The 20499-nt window shown below is 46.8% G+C and overlaps 1 protein-coding gene across 11 annotated transcripts in view; it reads left to right on the top strand.

Moving 5' to 3' along the window:
- Positions 1 to 20499, top strand: part of ARHGAP9 (Rho GTPase activating protein 9) — a 921400-nt gene that overhangs the window by 295162 nt on the left and 605739 nt on the right. For all 11 annotated transcript variants that reach the window (XM_085654614.1, XM_085654612.1, XM_085654615.1 and 8 more), the window contains one exon: positions 142 to 229. In XM_085654614.1, coding sequence (XP_085510740.1) covers positions 142 to 229 — 88 coding nt within the window. The remainder of the gene's footprint in view (positions 1 to 141; positions 230 to 20499) is intronic.

Raw genomic sequence — 20499 nt, forward strand, 5'->3', positions numbered from 1 at the left:
TGTGTCCCAGAGACTGAAATGCCAGCACCACTGGCCTTGCAATGCTTTGTGTCGCAGAGGTTGAGTACCTGCATTTAGAATTAATTTGCAATAATAAACCTGGGAACAAAAAATGGACACATCTATTGTGTCTCCTTGCAGAAAGAATTGGAACTCATCGTGGGTGGTTCTCGCTGGGAACAGTCTGGTATTCTACAAAGACCCAAAGGCGCAGAATCCATCTGGATGGGTATGTGAAAATGTGGCCTTATTACCCTAATAAATCTCGATATTTGGAAATAATACTTTATCTTTAATAACTGTCCCTCTGTCTTTACATTTCTTCTATGCATATTAAAGTATCTCATTATAGTTTCCCATGCCGCACATGTTGCCACAATCCCTCTTTTAACTCTTAAATTGTTATAGATCAGTCTTATATTCAGTCCAACCTTGTAGACGTCAGTGTATAGCAAACGGTATAAGCTCTTTGACCACTCACCAGTTAATGAAATCAGTGCTCAGGACTAAAGTAACTATCAGGAGCCTGGTCCCTCATTGGAGAGCCAGGCATGATTGGAATATGACTGTGAATATAGTCCTTCTTAAATTAGTAGGCTTTCAGAGCTCCTTTCATGATGCTGTGCTTTGCAGTGTCCCCTAGAGGAGCCTAGATTTTTTTCTTATGGATGTACGTGTATGTTTCCCCCTCTTACATTTCAATTGGTTGGTCTGTCTTGTAGTGCTATACCTGAGGGAATTGGCTTCGAGTATATTGGTGGTCTTATTTTAAGAGGTCCTAGGTCCCGTTTTCCTCAGAGGTTTATAAACAGTCCTTCTTCTTCAGGGAGCCAGTGGTGTTCTGTAGGAGCTGATGTTATATGGTCTTACATCCTGCAATTAAGGCAAAGTCGACTTGCTTGGCTTGTGTGATCTGGATGTTCTTCTCTTGGGCTCAATGTAGACTATATTATGGAAGTCAAGGTACAACAGCTCCCGTACTCTTTTGAATTTGATCCTGTAATTTGTCTTCAAAAGCAGGAGGAACCTTTATAAGCTGGACCTAGACATTTGTGCTTTTCCTACAGATTGGTTCCTCTGACTGAGGAAAGCTCTTAGTTAAACCAAACCCACATGTTTTACTGACTGTATTCTTATGGTGGGCACTCCCAACCCTGTATCACATCAATTATTTGATGCAAAATATCGGATTTCAGTCTTTTTTTTTTTGCTTGTTAAGGGTATGAGCCTATGTGAAGCTCCACCCCCACAGACCCCCAGCCTCCCCAAGTAGTGAGTCTCCTGTACTTTATCTGTGAAGCATTGTGAAGTTATATGTGCTTGACCTGCTTGTTAAAATATACAGATCAAGTTTCAGTTACCACCATCCCATGCTTCTTCTGTAGGACAGTGTTAATACGTGAACATTTGCATAGCTCATACTACAGTTAATTTGCCTCTCATTGCATAAAACGAGTATTTCAATAACTCCTTGTTTTATCTACCTCAGTATGATAAACAACCATATTCACTGATAGTGATTTAAACATATGACCTGCCGATGACATGTAGATCTTTGCAGTACAAAAAGCACATATGGTTCTGTCGGATTAACTTGTGCTATTTCCACAGTCAGTGGGAGGTAGCGCAACAATGCTCTCCTAAAATACATCAATCACATTATAGATTCCAAACTCACGCAAGTTTTTCCTGCATGGAACATATGTTGTTTAACATTAGTACACATTGCAATATATCTCAAACACAGTGCTCTGTGTGCAGTGAAAAGGAAAAAGTGCTTTTACAGTATGTGAATATGCTTTACTATAATATAGCAAACTTAGGAAGAAATGAATCTCAGTTGCTCTTGACCTGCTTAAAAAGTCTCCTATTATATTTCATCAGGAAAAGTGAAAAGATCTTTTATCCAACACAATCATGTAGTGCAAGCCAGCTCTTTACTTCCGTAAACGTTTCGACCCATATATACTATGTGTGATATTAGATCACACCTCTAGGTCTTCCTCAGGACAGATAAATGGAGATACCCTAATTCTTCGTGGGCGTCACTTGGAGTAAGTCCTTTTACCAATCAAGCAACAATTTGTAGAGCGCACTAATCACCCGTGAGGGTCTCAAGGCGCTGAGGGGGGGTGGGGTGGGGGGTGCAGCTACTGCTCGAATAGACAGGTCTTGAGAAGTCTCCTGAAGGTCAGCAGGTCCTGGGTCGCAGACGTGTCGGGAGGGTGTTCCATGTTTTGGCAGCGAGGTAGGAGAAGGATCTTCCGCCGGTGGAGGTCCTGTGGATGCGTGGTGCGAGGACGAGGTCGGTGGAGCGAAGCTGTCTGTTCGGGGTGTAGAAGGTGAGACGCTTGTCGTGGTATGCTGATCCGGCGATGTGTAGTGCTTTGTGGGCGTGGGTGAGGAGCTTGAAGGTGATACTCTTGTTGACTGGGAGCCAGTGCAGGTCTTTCAGGTGGGCAGTGATGTGGGTGTGGTGGGGTATGTCGAGGATGAGGCGTGCAGAGGCATTCTGTATGCGTTGGAGTCTTTTCTGGAGTTTGCCCATGGTTCCTGCGTAGAGGGTGTTGCCGTAGTCCAGTCTGCTGCTGATGAGGACCTGGGTGACCATCCTTCTGGTTCCAGTGGGGATCCATCTGTAGATCTTGCGGAGCATGTGGAGGGTGTTGAAGCAGGAGGAGGAGACGGTGATTACTTGCTGGGTCATTGAGAGCAAGGAATCCAGGATGAACCCCAAGTTGCGTGCGTGGTTGGTGGGTGTGGGTGCAGTTCCCAGGGTGGCTGGCCACCAAAAGTCGTCCCAGGTGGAGGGGGTGGAGCCGAGGATGATGACCTCTGTCTTATCTGAGTTAAGTTTCAGGTGGCTGTTCTGCATCCAATTGGCGACGGCCTTCATTCTTTCGTGGAGGTTGGTTTTGGCGGTGGCGGGGTTCTTGGTGAGTGAGTGAGAGGATCAGCTGTGTGTCGTCGGCGTAGGAGACGATGTTGAGGTTGTGCGAGCGGACGATTTTGGCGAGCTGTGCCATGTAGACGTTGAAAAGGGTAGGGCTGAGGGACCATCCTTGGGGTACGCCACAGATGATCTTGGTGGCTTCAGAACGGAATGGGGCAGGCGGACCCTCTGGGTTCTGTTGGTGAGGAAGGAGGTGGTCCAGTCCAGGGCCTTGTCGCATATTCCTGCGTCGTGTAGGCGTGTGCGTAGGGTGTGGTGGCAGACGGTGTCGAAGGCAGCCGAGAGGTCCAGGAGGATGAGGGCCGTGGTTTCGCCGCTGTCCAGCAGGGTCCTGATGTCGAATATGGCAGCGATGAGGGCGGTTTCGGTGCTGTGATTGCTGCGGAATCCAGATTGGGACGGGTCCAGGCTGTTGTTCTCCTTGAGGAAGTGGTTAAGTTGCTTGTTGACGATCTTTTCGATGACTTTCGCCGGGAACGGGAGCAAGGAGATGGGTCGGAAGTTCTTGAGGTCCTTTGGGTCCGCTGTGGGTTTTTTGAGTAGGGCGTTGATCTCGGCATACTTCCAGCGTTCCGGGAAGGTGGCGATCTCAAAGGAGCTGTAGATGATCTTCCGAAGTTGGGGTGAGATGATGCGTTTTGCTTTGTTGAAGATGTGGTGGGGCAGGGGTCGGATGGTGAGCTGGAGTGGATGGTTTTCATGGTCTTGATGGTGTCCTCGTCGTTGGTGTGGGTCCAGGAAATCAGGTGGTTGTTGAGGCGGGGGGGGGGGCTGTGGTGGGTCTGCGGTGTCGGCGGCTGTATGGATGGTCTGGGCGTTGAAGCTGTCGTGGATGTCTGCGATCTTGCAGTGATAGAAGGTGGCTAGGGAGTTGCAAAGGTCTTGCGACAGCAGGATGTCATTGGAGCTGGAGCTGGGGGTTGGAGAGTTCCTTCACGATGTCAAAGAGCTCTTTGCTGTTGTGTGCGTTGTTGTCGATGCATTCCTTGAAGGAGGTCCTTTTGGTGGCTCGGATGAGTTGGTGGTGCTTGCGGCTGGCGTTCTTTAAGGCTGCATGGTTGTCTGGTGTCTGTTCGCAGCACCACTTTTTCTCGAGTCTTCGGCAGGTCCGCTTGGATTCCTGGATGTTGGTGGTGAACCAACTAGCCTTTCTGTCGGTGCGTCTGTTTGAGGGTTTTTTGATCCGGGTGAGAGTGTTGGCGCAGCCGTCGATCCATTGCCTGAGGTTGCGGGTGGCTGTGTCAGTGTCGGTGGTGTCAGTTGGTGGGTCTCGGGCAAGGGTGGTGATGAGCTGGTCTTCGGTAACCTTTTTTCCAGCTGTGGTAGGGGAGCCGTTGCCAGTGTTGGTGCGAGGTTGGTTTCTTGAAGGTGAAGTGGATGCAGCAATGGTCGGTCCAGTGGACTTCGGTGGTGTGACTGAAGGAGACCTGATTGCTGCCGGAGAAGATGGGGTCGAGCGTGTGTCCGGCGGTGTGGGTGGGGGTCGTGACGAGCTGTTTGAGTCCAAGGTTGTCGAGCAGAGCGGCGGAGTTGCTGTCGTTGGGGTTCTCGAAGTGAAAGTTCAGGTCTCCGAGGAGGATGTAGTCTGTGGAAGCGAGAGCGTACGTGCTGACGATGTCGGAGATGGCGTCACGAACTGCGGCCGGGGGGTCTGACAACGAGTGTTCCTCTGAGGGTGGTGTTGGGGTCCGTGTGGATCTGGAAGTGAATGTGTTCGGTGGTGCTGGAGGTTTCTGCTGTGCAGGTCGAGACTCTAAGGGTGTTTCTGTAGATGATGGCGAAACCTCCTCCTTGTCTGTTGGTGCGGTCCCTTCTGGTGATCTTGTAGCCATCGGGGATGGGTATGGCGATGTTGGGTGCCGAGGACGGGTTCATCCAGGTCTCTGTTAGGAAGGCGACGTCCGGGGAGGCTGAGTCGAGTAGGTCCCAGAGTTCGATGGCGTGCTTGTGGACGGAGCGGGTGTTGAGTAGTATGCATCTGAGGTGGTTGCGTTCTGCTCTGACGGGTGGGGTGGGATGTGCAGATGTTCGGCGGCTTGTGAAGGTGCAGCTACGGCAGGTGAAGGGTCCGTGGGTGTATTTCGGGCTGGCCTGGAAGCAGTTTGATGATCTGCCGGTGTTGAGTTCATGGAGGGTGTTGGCGTTGTAGCAGTGGTGGGTGTCGTGGCGTTCGTGGGGGTCTGGCGCTGGGCGCGTTCCTGGCGCGGATGGGCACAGACGGGCTTGCCTTAGGTGCGCCTTCAGCACGCGCAGCGGTCGTCATTTAAGTAGGGGAGGGGCGAGGAGCTGGGAGGCGGTAGCGGGTCGGGTTGCGGCAGGAAAAACAGACGCAGTACCAGCGTCCGGGCCACTGGGGGAATGCAAGGGAAAATAAGCGAGATAAGCAAGAACCCATGAAATACAGGTGCAATAGGCAATAAGCAGTAATAAGCAAAGTAAGCAAGTAGGCAGGAATAAAAAGAATTCCAGGTGCAAAGTAAGCAAGTATGCAAGAATCAAAGAATTCCAGGTGCGGAACCCAGCAGGGAGAGGTCTCGAGCCCTGCCTAGGTGAGACCGGAGACTGTGCGCAGACAGACAAAGCTGCTGGGGAAGAGCTGATCACTGACCGAGGGTCAGGGATCTAGCTCGCGCTCCCCGCAGCGGTCGTCATTTAAGTAGGGGAGGGGGGAGGAGCTGCTCCCTACAGTCACTTTACTCATCAAAGAAGACTGAATTCGTTGCCTTTGTCCTAATTTCTGTGGATGCACCAAACACTATCTCTGTGTTTCTCATTCGTGATTTGTCTTAACAGATCTCAATTTGTTTGGGTTAGCCTGCGGTCTGACTCTGACTGCGATTCACACCTTGCTAATGTTACACCCCTGTACTTGAAAAACTGACTGTTACTTTGCCGTTTACATTATTGGTAGGGCGAGGGTTAATCATATCTTTGGGAGCATTATCAAGTCAATCATCATTATCCAGTGTACTCAGAGTCTCAAACCTGTTAGTCATTTGAATATTAAAAGTGTTAGGTAAAGTGGAACTTTGTAGACAGCTGGAAACAGGAAGACTAAAACCTCCTTGTGACAAATGCGGTTTAGGAAAATAACCCAAAGGTAGAACCTGGATTACAGAAGGGGCACCTTTGAAACAGGTAGCTGTGATATCAGCTAGGTCAGGCTGATCAAGATTAACCTCTATACAATCCCTGTGAGAAGTTGGCCTGGTATATGCTGTTCACTAATTATAGTGGGCACCTTGCACCAGTCCAAACGACCCTTATGAAGTATGAGGTCAAAGATAACCTTTAGAAAGCTATCCTAGTGGTAGCTGTGGAGAGCAGCCTTCAGGCTTATTCTTGAAGGAATGTAAAGCAGCTTGTTTTACCAGAATATCACCTCCAATATTGACTAAATGAAAGGAGAACCACACAGTAGTTATATAAAAATATGTATTTATTAATATAACACTCTCTAGTATCCTCTACACGAGGATAGAACACAAAGCACACGATACGAGATCAATAGAACAGTTGTGTAAGTAGCACAATACACAGTGGGTTCTAGGGGAAGACCAAACCATATCCATATACTAAAATAGTGGTATAACAATCTCGGCTTGAGTCAAGACAAGGTCTAGAGTATGTAGAATCGCTGGGACCCCAAAGAACCACCCAAGGTGAGTAGGTAGGGACCCCACAGAGGACAGGTGCAGTGTGCTAACACGACCGTGGGCTCTGTACAATTCTATGGTAAAGTCGCGGTTATAGTTTTAAACTTTAAGGACCCTTCTAGGAGGACTTTGAGCAAACCCTTTGGAACTTAGGAGATTGGAGAGCCACCCCACCCGTGGATACCGTAGTACCCGAGTTACCTATTCCGGAGGAGCCGGGTGCATAGATCTGGAGTGGTGTCGGAAACCCCCGTCGTTCTCAAGGAGGGCTGTGAAGAAGTACTGCTGCCATGAAGGTGAAAAGTGTCCGGAGGAATCCAAGCCTGGATTCTAGAAGGGAGTAGCCTGAATGCAGAGGGGACAGAGTCTGGGTCACTTCAGAGTGACCAGGGGGCTCAGTAGACGAATGCCCACCGATGTCGGGTGCTTCAGGTGCGAGGAAGGGATGCTTGACTCTGCAGCCACGAGGACCAGGAGATGTTGAGGACAACCAGGAGCCGCAGGTGAGTTGTCCCACGAAGGATGTTGAGTGCTGAGGGGTCAGTGTCCGGCTGGGGCACCAACAAGCCTTTGCAAGAGAAGCCCACGCAGGATGGTCAAGCAGGTTACTGTGTGGAGCAGCCAGGTCCAGGGGACTCACCAAGAAATGGGGAGTCAGGGCACGTCTGGAGCAGCCAGGAAATCAAGATGACCCTCAGGGGGACCCACAGGCCAAACGACCAGGAGTCGCAAGGGGACCTCTATCAAGATTGCAAAGTACCAGACCACAAAGCACTCAGTGTGAGGAGGCTCGAGCTCTTTCGTGCAAATACTGCTCTGGGTCAGGACTACACGGAGTCCAATGTACAAGCTCGGGAATCGCAAACAAGCATATGCAACTGCAAATGGACGCGGTGCCCAGGGATTTGGGTTATGCAGTCCCCACGAGCGATACTAGCCTCAAACTTGCTGAGAGGGCAGATCGACCTCAGGTACCTTAGAAAACCCACCTACTGCACTGCTGAAATCTTAGGAGTACGCAGGAGCTCAGGAGCAGCAGACCGGTTTAGTTGCGTTAAGGTGCCTGTAGTTGCAGGGGAGTGACTCCTTCACTCCAAGGGAGATTCTTTGGTTGTCCTTAGTGCACCACAGGTCCTGCACGCAGCCTGTATGGAGCAAGGGCACAGACAAAGCTTTGGACAGAGAGGGAGACAAAGTCAGTCCTAGTCGAAGTCTAGCGAAGTCCAGACCGTCGAAGGTCAGTGGTTTTTTCTTGTAGAATCTTGTCCACATAAAATCTAAAGTCTTACAGCAAGGTAAGATCTTTTGTACCCACGGGAGAGGGTTGGACAGATTCAGTGGGCCGTCCTAGGGGAGGGTCAGGACAGAGGGGTGGGTACACCCATGTTCTTTGTCCAGTTCCGCGCCAGAGCAGGAGCCAATGGCTCCCATAACTAGTTCCGGCTGGACTATGCACAGGGACACAAAATGTGCCCCCAGGGGAGACTTTCAGGCACTCTCAGAGTACACCCACCCAGCCCCAATACACTAAATCCTGTCTGGGAGGTGGTCACATCTCCCTGTGACAGGATGCCTAGTTTGCTGCCTTCCTCTGCTCGAGCGTGGTTTAGCAGCAGGAGGGCAGAAATGTGTCTCTGGTCGGCAGCATCGATTTTGTGCTGTCCTGGTCGAGAAGGCTGGTACCGGATAGGCCAGTGACCTTACGAAGCTCGCTTCTGAAGGGTGAAATCATATCTCCCACACCGGTTACTGGTATGAAGGTATGATTCCAAGGTTTTTATAGCAAACATGATTTGGTTCTATGCAGCCGTTTTCGAGATAGCATTTACCGCGAGGTTATAATGCACCTCTACCTATATGTCCGGCTGAGTCACAGACAACCCGGGAGAATGGTCTCCGAAGGCTGCAGAGGGGCTCTGCTCATGCAGGGGCACCCTCTCTCTAAAAACCCAGCACCCTGCCTTCAGGATTGATAAGGCCTGCTATAGGGGTGACTTATAAGTTTTAAGTGTAGTGACCTATAGATATAGTGAACCTATATCTAAAGTAAGTAGTGCAAGCACCAGCTTACAAAGGTTGCAGTAGCAGACCTGTAGTTCCATTTTGCATGGCCTCTCATGGGTGGCATAATACATGCTTCAGCCCATGGGAGGCCTCTGGGGTACCTGTGCCCTGGGTACATGGGTACCATATACTAGGGACTTATAAGGGTATCCCAGTATCCAATCTGGAGTGTACCAAAGTACATGTATAACATTTTAAAGGAGAAAGCAAACAGACTGAGGTCCTGATTAGCAGGATACCAGTCAGACTAGTCAAAAACAGTGAAAATCAAGCAAAAAGTGGGGGCAACCATAAGAAGCAGATCCAACTTTCCTACAATCCCCCTCAAAAACTTGGAGTCCAAACCAATCCTGGTGGTGTGTATGACCATATTTATATGTTGGAATAAGAAACAACCTCCACCAATTCGCCCATCAAACCAGTGAACAACATTATTTTTTAACTGAGAATAGATTTGTGTTGAACCTTATTTCAAGTGCCGTACTTTCACTAAAATTGCAACAAACGGTGTGACATCAGTTGGAAGAATTAACATTGAGGGAGTCGTTGATGGAGTTACTTTAGTGGGATGCCTCCGACTGTTAGCATCATCTTACTTCACCTGGCCAGGATTGAGTGGGAAATGAGTAAGAAGAGTATTATCAATCGTGGGGGTAAAAACATGCCTAGACATTATGTTACATTGGTTACCCAGCTGCTTTTTGAGGGTGGAGCCGGGAACCCATTTCCCACCCTGTTATTATTCCCTATTGGAACTAATGGAACGGTTACAGTGGAACAACTCTCTGACTACATGATTTCCAAATCATTAGGACGGACTGTATTATTAACAGCGATACCGCCCGTGGGATTTTATCAATCCGGAATGCACCTTTTCAATCATGGTCAACCTCTTATTGCATGCATAAAACGTTTTTTCACTAGTGTTTCCAATTTACTATGAAGTTGGTAAAATAAAAGTTAGTTCATTTTGATTTCAGAGCGCTATGGATGCCCACTGACTCCCCCACTAAATCTCCCACTAGCTACATGTGACAATGTCATTGCAGGTTTTCATGGTGGGCTTTCATTTTTTTTACAAGATGGTTGCTCAGAATCTAAGGATGCTTCTGCGTTGTAATGGTTAGTGAACTGGCTGCCCCGAGGAGCTTACCATCATTATCATTATTAGGGACTGAAATGGTAACAGTTCTTTCAGGGACAAACTTATCAACAGCTCCCTTGCTTAATAATATGTGTTCTCTATCTGGGGCATTAAGACCCACCTCCTGGCATGAGGATCCCCTCCTCAGGCCGATTCGTCCCTGGGAACGCCATCCTCCGGGGTCTGGCACAATATTTAGTAGGGGAGGGCCTAAATCGGCCTGAGGACCCCATCCTTTGGGTCCCGGACAATAATTAAAAGGAAGGGGGGGAACTGCCTGGGCCGATTTCAGGCCCAGGGACCCCATCCCCTGGGCCATGCCAACAAAGGGTGGGTGCCGCAATGGGAATCCCAAGGCCGCCAAAGCCCCAGCCGGCTCCCGGCATCCAGCGGGAGCTGGCATTGTTCCCGCCTGCAGGGAGCAGCTAAAAAGGTGCTCCCTGCGGGCGGGAGCAATATTCAGATCTGTCTCCATGCCCGCATCAGTGTGGTCAGGGAAATAGATCTTAAATCTGCTCCCAGCTGGCGGGAGCATTTTTAAAGCTCTCTCCAGCTGGGAACATACTTCATGTTTGCTCTCGCTTGCCAGGAGCTTTGAAATTGATCCTGTCAAGCGAGAGCAAATACATGTTTCTGTGTCCCGGTGGTGTATCATGCAACAGTGTCTCAATGGGATTCAATGAATGTCTGTCGGGGATTACACGTAATAGGTATGAAAAGATCCAGTTCCAGGGACATTTGAGACAAAAGCAGGAACATCCTGGTCAGTGTATGATATAGAAAGTGAGAAATTACGTAGTCAGGAATGTATTGTCATAGGACTCACCAATGTTGTGATTATAGCCTTCAAAAGGATTGATACTGGCCTTAGGTTCTAAAGTGAGGAAAACCAATAGTCTTGGCTGGGGTCTTCACGCAGACAAGAATGCATCTGCATTAGTAAAGAGAAATAAGAGTTAAGACTGTGTGCGCTGTTAACTTAATTGCAGCCACAAATGTGTGCTGATACCAACCAGGGAAGTGAAGGCAATGGCACTGGAAGTGGGACGGAAGGAAAGCCATTTATTTTCTCAAGAGTACCTTGAACTGGCTCATTTCTGACCTAATTACTATAATCCCTGATGGACCACAGTGAATCCTCTCTTCCCTCTCTGGTTCCATCCATGTGAGTGTATTCGCCACCCTTCAATTGATTTTGAAGAGGCCTCTTCACTCTAGTAACGCTAGTGGGGGCTAATGTTAGCCTTTCTTGTCTTCTCTACTTTTCTCCTTAGGTGCCTTGGATTGTGTTGAGGAACCTTAACACAGGTCCCTTACGCAATCTTGCATTGGCTCAAGGGTTAGTTTACATTTCTCCCCCATTAGACAGCAAACTTCTTCCTTGTATCACTCTTGTCCTGATGATGATCTCTAGTCATGAAGGTCAAAACGCCGTCGCATTGTACCAGCTAATTTGGGATTGCTAATTATGACATTATTTTTCACGATCTGTACTGTAATGATAAAGTTCATACATAATAATTCTTCAAAATTTTCCCAAAACGCTGTTTTACTTTTTTTCACATGTTTCACTTACACTGTTTAATTATTTGTTCTCGAGCACAATGTGTTCACCTTACACTTAGTACACAACTTAAAAAGCATGGTTGATGCTGCACGGTAACCCTTAACACCATCATTTTATGCCTTTGTTGTTAATATAATTGCGCTTAAAACCAAAAGTTGAGATTACGTGTTTTTGTTTTTCTGTAATTAATTTTCTCTTTAACTTGTACCCTTTCATTGACTCCCATCGAGACATTGTTACATGATACTATACCCACCCAGGTCTCAACTGGGGCTACGGGTTTTTCCTGTGGTTTGGAATAATGTATGGGATCCCCAGGGTCATTAATGTCTCTGGGAGGGGGGTCTTGCACCCCCCTCCCTTATCTAATTTCGGCTGCACCCTGGGGGATGGTGTTCCCGGGGCTGAAATCAGTCCAGGGAGGAGGGCTGCCTGCCCCTCTTACCCTTTTTAGACCAGGCCGGGCCACAAGGGGTTGGTTCCCTGGGGCCGATATCTGTCCGGAAGGGGGGCTACATGCCCCTCTCCAACTTATACATAAGGCCAAGCCCTATAATATAATTGTAAATATCCCTCCGGGACCTGGCCTATCCGGGGGACAAGAAAACTAAACACAAATGCGGGGAACTGTTCTTGTTTTTTCTTTTTCTTTTTTTCTATGGATCCTTTAGAATTAGCAGCAAGAATAAAAAATAAAAAAAACTGTGGTCTTGAGGGTGTTCCTACCCTGCCTCCTTGTATTGTGTTTTTTTATCCTTTTTCTTGAAAGTCAAGCCCCAAGATGGCTACCATCACTTCCTGTTTGAAAAGCGTTTTGGGACCCCATGTTTTTCTCAATCCCTGCTTGACGAATCACCCCGAAATTCTCCAGACAGCAGTTAAAGTGATTGGTGTACTAGTTTTGAGCATTTCGTGAAGATTTGTCAAACAGCGCAAAAGTTCTTAGAAAAACAAAAAACGGTGGGATTACTTGTATCAATTTTACATCACTGAAGTCATAGGGATTGTGAACATTTGTAACTTCACAAAATGTAGCAAATGTATTCAGGTGGAGGGTGGTAAGAGTGTAGTATGTAGCTAATGGTGGTTTTTTTTTAGTGACTCTCACCATATGTAATCTAATCTGGTACACATATAAAGAAAGCTGTCTAGTGCCCTTGGCAGTATTTGTGCAACTATATATATATATATATATATATATATATATATATATATATATATATATATATATATATATATATATATATATATATATATAAATATTTCTATCTATCTCTCTATCTGTATCCACAAAATCCTTCCAACGAGCTGCACAGAAGAGAGTCGCACCACCAGGGTATTTATCAATCAGCTTTTATTTCGTGCGGGCCGTTGTAGTTAGGAAATAGAATTTAAAAAAGTAGAAATTCACTAATAAAACCCAAGGTTACAGGGACGTTATGGTTATGCTAACACTTCACTCATACAAATTCAGAGATATTCAGCAGTTATAGTTATCTGAGCTTACTATAACCTGCGCCCCCTCAATGCACTGCTTATAACCTCACATATTACATCACGCATGACATGGTCAGTGACATCACTGATGACATTTCAAATTGCATTACTGATGACATCATCCAGTGAGTATTAGTGTTTTTAAAACGTTTGAGTGTTAACCCCTTCGCTGCCAGGCCTTTTCCCCCTCCTGTGCCAAGCCTTTTTTTGGCTATTTGGAGTAGTGCGCGCTTAGGCCCCTGTAACTTTTTGACCACATTAGGTATCCACGCCAAATTTGCATCCTTTTCTTCCAACATCATGGGGATTCTGAAGGTACTCAGGGTTTGTGGATTCCCCTGGAGGGGTCACAGAAATGAGCTGAAATACAGCAAAATTTTGTTTTTTTTGGGAAAAATTGGAAAAAATGGGCTGCAAATGAAAGCATCTGGGTTTTTCCCTGCAAATGTTATCAAAAAAGGGTTTGTGGGGTTGAAATCACCATTTTCCCAGCTTTTCTGGGATACCAGACTTTTGTCAGAAACCCAACATGTTTTACACAGTTTTGGCATTTTTCTAGGACATAGCCTATTTTTGCTATTTTTTGTGCTTTTGACCTCCTTCCAGTTAAAAGCAATAATGGATCCTGGAAAGCTATACATTTTCGAGAAGAAGACAAAATTCTGAATTCAGCAAGGGGTCATTTGTGTAGATCCATCAAGGTTTTTTTATAGAAACAAACAGTTAAATATAGGATACATTGAAAATTAGTTGAAAAAAACAGCCTTTTGTGTCAACGTTTTCCCCTGTAACTTCTTCTAATTATGACAGCTCTTTGAAAGCAATATACCGTTGCATCCGCTGGACATTACTGGTTGTGGGGATATATAGGACTTGTAGGTTCACCAAGAACCCGACGAGCCCAGAGCCAAAAACTGAGCAGCAACTTGCAATGGTTTTTTATTATGTACCGGGTATATAGTAATTATTCTGTAAAAATGTGTACATGGAAAAATCGGTATGAAAGACACCTATGTATTTCTAAAAGGGGAACAAAATATAGAGTTTGGAAACAGTAGATATTTGCACATTTCTGAAATTGGGAATACTCATACTAGCATGAGAATTATCAGTCATTTTTTAGAATGACTTATTTTTTACACAATGTCTTTCATTTGGAAGGCAGAAATGCATCGAAAGTCAATAGATAATAACGGTTCCTTTACAAATCTGAATTACCCTAAGTCTCCCGATAAAAATGGTACCTCACTTGTGTGGGTAGGCATAGTGCCCGCGACAGGAAACGGCGCAAAACGCAACGTGGTCACAACTCAATATCGCAGTGAAAATTTACCCTTTTTTGGCAAAGTGCCTAGCTCTAGTTTTTTAACCCTAGCTCTGCGGGCACCTTGGGAAACCTAGCAAACCTATACATTTTTGAAAACTAGACACCCAGGGGAATCCAGGATGGGGTGACTTGACTGCCTCCCACCAGGGTCTGTTACCCAGAATCCCTTGCAAACCTAAAAAATTGTCCAAAAAAACACATTTTCCCCACATTTCTGTCGTGGAAAGTTCCGGAATCTGCGTGGATCCACAAATTTCCATCCACCCCGCGTTCCCCAAAGTCTTACGAGAAAAACGGTACCTCACTTGTGTGGGTCGGCCTAGTGCCCGCGACAGGAAACGGCGCAAAACGCAACGTGGTCACACCTCAATTTCGGAGTGAAAAATGACCCTTTTTTGGCAAAATGACTAGCTGTAGTTTTTGAACCCTAGCTCTGCGGGTACCTTGGGAAACCTAGCAAACCTATACATTTTGGAAAACTAGACATCCAGGGGAATCCAGGATGGGGTGACTTGACTGCCTCCCACCAGGGTCTGTTACCCAGAATCCCTTGCAAACCTAAAACATTGTAAAAAAAAGCCCATTTTCCCCACATTTCTGTGGTGTAAAGTTCCGGAATCTGCTTGGATCAACAAATTTCCACGCACCCCGTGTTCCCCAAAGTCTTACGAGAAAAACGGTACCTCGCTTGTGTGGGTCGGCCTAGTGCCCGCGACAGGAAACGTCGCAGAACGTAGTGAGGTAACATCAAAATTGCCCATCTCAAAACCACCTGGTTTTGCAAGGGGGTCACCTGGATTTTTGGCCCGCTGATCTGCGGCCATCTAGGGAAACCTACCAAACCCATACATTTCTGAAAACTAGACACCCGGGGGCTTCCAGGGAGGTATGGCTTGCGTGGATCCCCCAACGTTTCCTTACCCAGAATCCCCTGCAAACCTCAATTTTAGCTGAAAAAAATCACTTTTTTCACACATTTTTGTGTGGGAAAGTTGTGGCATCACCGGGCTCACTCAAATTTCCCACCTCCCAGCGTTCCCCTGGGTCTCCCGGTAAAAATGGTGCCTCACTTGTGTGGGAGGCCCAAGTTCCCGCGACAGGCAAGGGCCCAAAACGTAGTGAGGTGACTTCAAATTTGCCTATCTCAAAACCACCTGGTTTTGCAAGGGGGGTCACCTGGGTTTTTGGCCCGGTGCTCTGCGGCCATCTAGGGAAACCTACCAAACCTATACATTTCTGAAAACTAGACACCCGGGGGCTTCCAGGGAGGTATGGCTTGTGTGGATCCCCCAACGTTTCCTTACCCAGAATCCCCTGCAAATCTCAATTTTAGCTGAAAAAATCACTTTTTTCACACATTTTTGTGTGGAAAAGTTGTGGCATCACTGGGCTCACTCAAATTTCCAACCTCCCAGCGTTCCCCTGGGTCTCCCGGTAAAAATGGTACCTCACTTGTGTGGGAGGCCCAAGTTCCCGCGACAGGCAAGGGCCCAAAACGTAGTGAGGTGACTTCAAATTTGCCTATCTCAAAACCACCTGGTTTTGCAAGGGGGGTCACCTGGATTTTTGGCCCGGTGCTCTGCGGCCATCTAGGGAAACCTATCAAACCCATACATTTCTGAAAACTAGACACCCGGGGGCTTCCAGGGAGGTATGGCTTGTGTGGATCCCCCAAAGTTTCCTTACCCAGAATCCCCTGCAAACCTAAATTTTAGCTGAAAAAATCACTTTTTTCACACATTTTTGTGTGGGAAAATTGTGGCATCACCGGGCTCACTCAAATTTCCCACCTTCCAGCGTTCCCCTGGGTCTCCCGGTAAAAATGGTGCCTCACTTGTGTGGGAGGCCCAAGTTCCCGCGACAGGCAAGGGCCCAAAACGTAGTGAGGTGACTTCAAATTTGCCTATCTCAAAACCACCTGGTTTTGCAAGGGGGGTCACCTGGATTTTTGGCCCGGTGCTCTGCGGCCATCTAGGGAAACCTATCAAACCCATACATTTCTGAAAACTAGACACCCGGGGGCTTCCAGGGAGGTATGGCTTGCGTGGATCCCCCAACGTTTCCTTACCCAAAATTCCCTGCAAACCTCAATTTTAGCTGAAAAAATCACGTTTTTCACACATTTTTGTGTGGGAAAGTTGTGGCATCACCGGGCTCACTCAAATTTCCCACCTCCCAGCGTTCCCCTGGGTCTCCCGGTAAAAATGGTGCCTCACTTGTTTGGGAGGCCCAAGTTCCCACGACAGGCAAGGGCCCAAAACGTAGTGAGGTGACTTCAAATTTGCCTATCTCAAAACCACCTGGACATGGCTGGAACATCAGGGCATCACCCTGGTGGTTCAACACCTGGCGGGCTCTCTGAACGCCAGGGCAGACGAACTCAGCCGCCGGTACATGATGGATCACGAATGGCGTCTGAACTTGGACGTGGAGCAAGGCCTCTTTCGACAGTGGGGAGAGCCTTGGTTAGATCTATTCACCACCGAAGAGAACGCGCAATGTCATCAGTTCTGCGTGTTGGAATTTCCAAGGCGGCACTCGCTCGGAGACGCTTTTCGTCGCGAGTGGAGTTGCGGTCTCTTGCAGGACATTTGTCAGGCAGCAACGTGGGCCTCGCTGCACACGTTTGCCAAACATTATTGCCTGGACAGCCAAGTCCGGAGAGACGGCTTCTTTGGCCGTTCCGTTCTCCAGGACTTCCTGGTGTGATCTTGGTTCACAGGCCCACCTCCGGGGTTGGTATTGCTGAGGTATCTATTCTAAGGTGAGGAATCTAACTAACGTGTTTCTTTCAGATGAACAAGTTACTTACCTTCGGTAACGATATATCTGTAAGAAACATTAGTTAGTTAGATTCCTCATCGCCCCACCCATCCTCCCCGTTCTTCGAACTGATATCTAGGGTTAAGGGCATCCCTTTTAGGGCCCTAGATTCTTGGCACCAGTGTCGGTCTCTTGCATGGCTCTGCGTTCCTGGCGCGGAAAGCTATGTACAAGAACTGACGTCAGCGCGCGAGGGCGGCGTCTAAGTACTCCGACGACGTCATCCCTGCTATCACGGACGCGGAGCCGCAGACGACGCCTAGCTGACGAAAAATCTTTCCGGATCCAGCCTGACTCCTGGGGATATTGTAAGGTGAGGAATCTAAGGTGAGGAATCTAACTAACTAATGTTTCTTACAGATATATCGTTAGCGAAGGTAAGTAACTTGTTCGTTAATGAACTTAATGATTCTTGTATGTATAATTTTTACCTACTTGTGCATATCTATTTTCGTACATTTTTGGTCGATCGACCGAAATAAAGTTTATTGATTGACATACACACATACATACACACACATACACCCATTTCAGAAGATTACCCAACAACATAGGAGCACTTTACATAGGCACCAGATTACATTTATTTTAAGCACAGGAGATTAAGGGCCCAATTTAATTTTTGGCGGATGGAGTAGTAGTGCAGGCTATAAGGCTATAGTAAAAATTTACTACATGTGTGCCTATCCAAAATGGGTGGGCAGGCATGTAGTAATTTCTCTGACGGCCCTTACTCCCCTGGGCCTGTCAGAGGGGGTTAATCATGGCAGAGATGGAGTAGTCTCTGCCATGATTTACCAGAAGGTTTGCCCGCATCTAAATGGAGTGGGAGAACTGTATTCTTGGCAGCGAGGATACTCTGTTGCGACAGAGTATCCTTACCTCCGAGAATTAAATCAGGGCCTAAGTGATTTGCCAGGACTCGACTGGCTTCCCCAGATCCAAGGTTGTCAGCTCTGACCGTTAGGGCACATCTTTATTTATGCGTGAAAGTCAGACACAAGTGGGATGACTGTGCATGATCATGTATAGGGATCACATTCTCTTTAGAAATAGTTTAGTTCACCGGGGAGTCTTGCTTGGGAATACTTGCAAGGGTTTGTTTTGAAACTGCACTTAGTGACATAGCTCAGCACATTTTCACCAGTATTGCTGGAACAATTTTCAGAGTAGTCATGCTGGTATCAATGTTACATCACTGAAGTCATAGGGATTGTGAAAATCGTAACTTCACAAAGTGTAGCAAATGTATTCAGGAGGAGTGTAGTATGTAGCTGGTGGTGTTGTATTTTTTAAACAAATCTGACCTTTTGTAATCTAATCTGGTACACTTGTAAAGCTGTCCAATGCCCTTGGGCAGTGTTTGTGCAAAATAAAAGTATGTATATATTTACCTTGAGACAAGAGTTGATTGACTGCCAACACAGATCTGATTGACTGCCACCACATGAACAATGATGTGGCGGTAGCCATCTTAGTACTCGGAACTCAGCTGTGAGTCCTGGAAAAATGGCATAAAACATATAAGGGGGCAGGGTTGGAATACCCTTCCCCCTTAAGCCTGGTGGGTGGTCAGGTCCCGGAGTGCAAGGCTCTCCTGTGGATATTTTTATGATTTAATTTTGTGGGATGAAAATTTTTGATTTTATAACATTTTTGAAGAAAACTTTATTAAATATTTTTTATAATATTCACTTTTATTAAATATTGCATTGTGGGAATTTGTGACATATACATTTGAATAAATATATTGGTGATTTTGGTCAAAGATGATAGATCTCCTTTATATACATTGATATGCTCACCCTTTGATAAAGCCAATAGGCCCACTTTTTATATCTTGTTGTCGTGACCCTTTAACAAAATCAATAATTCTGCTTGAATGCAGCCAGGCCCTGCAACCAACTGCACCCTGCACACAGTAAAGGACATCTTACTTTACGTAAAAAAAAAACTCCATAGAATTTCATTGAAAAAACAAAGGTAAAAGTGACGTTATAGTCAGGAATTGTAGTAATAAGTTATTTTACTTTTTTTTTTTACTCAGAAACTCACTGAAAAAAACAGGGTGGGTGGAATTGGCATAGTTTGATTCCATGGAATCGTAGGATTACATTAAAATTCCACCATATTCAGTGGAATTCCGGGGTGAGTGGGCATTTGGTGCTGTTTTCATAGCATAAAATGCACCCTTGTGTTCAGTAAATGGATGCAAGGGTATATTTTGCTCTATGAAAATAGCGTAGCCAAATACCACTTGGTGCCTGGTGCCCTTAAATACTCTACAGTGATTCAAACTTTGAATCACTGTAAGGGTCAGAGTGGTATGCAGTGGTTTCTAGAGTTTCGATCTTCTGACGCCCGCCCCTTACATACTCTGAGGTTATTAAAACTTTAATCACTGCAGAGCATGCACAGGCGCCAATTGTTATATGCAGTGGTTTCTAACTTTAAAAACCACTTTATGATTTAATTCTGCTAGCAGAGTGGCAGAATTTTTAATTGATCTATACCAAAATTACTCTATCTGAAAGAAACACGTTAGTTAGATTCCTTACCTTAGAATATCCCCAGGCATCAGGCTGGATCCGGAAAGATTTTTCGTCAGCAATACCCTTGCGCGTCGCTAGGCGTCGTCTGCGGCTCTGCGTCCATCGTCGGTGTCGTGATCGCCGGGATGACGTCGTCGGAGTACTTAGACGCCGCCCTCGCACGCTGACGTCAGTTCTTCTTTTTTCCGCGCCAGTAAGCGCAGATCCGGGAAGAGCATACCCTTTAGTCACTTTTTGACTAAACTATTTGGACTTTTTTTTGGTTCATCTTTCGAGTCGACCTCGACTCCTGGTGCCGGTAGGGATGCCCGGTTTCAAGCCATGCAATGCCTGTAACCGACTGATGTCGGTTACGGTTTACCACCGTCGGTGTCTCTACTGCCTTGGGGCCGACCATGATCCCAAGTCGTGCCCTGACTGCCGGGCCTTGACCTCGAAGGCTAGGTGGGAGCGGTCCTGCAAGCTCCTCGAGATCCGGCAGTCGGCATGTGTGCTGCATGTAGCAGCACACATGGAAAAAGCAAACTGGCATTTTCGGTTTGTTAATGTACAGGAAGGGACACCTTCCTGTGTATTAACAAACCTTCCTGCTCGCAGACACCCTTGCGCTCTGGTGCAAGGGTGCCTGTTCTGGCGTTAAGTCGTGAGATTTAGCACCGTCGATGGGGGAAATGCCAGCCTGCACCACATTCTTGAGAATAGGGTGCAGCGTGGTGTTTCCGAAGTGACGGTGAGAGGCGTTAAGCCAAGGAGGCTAACGCCTCTCCCCGCCACTTCCACGTGAATATGCTCCATAGTGTCTTAAACTAACTATCCCACAGAAATTCACCAGTAATAGTTCTCTCAAGTAGCTGTAACTCATGCCCTGAAGTTACTATAACTCGTGCCCTCACCATTTAAAGGTTTTGTTAATTGA

This window comes from Triturus cristatus, chromosome 4_1, assembly GCF_964204655.1.
Source record: "Triturus cristatus chromosome 4_1, aTriCri1.1, whole genome shotgun sequence".
NCBI classification, from domain to species: domain Eukaryota; kingdom Metazoa; phylum Chordata; class Amphibia; order Caudata; family Salamandridae; genus Triturus; species Triturus cristatus.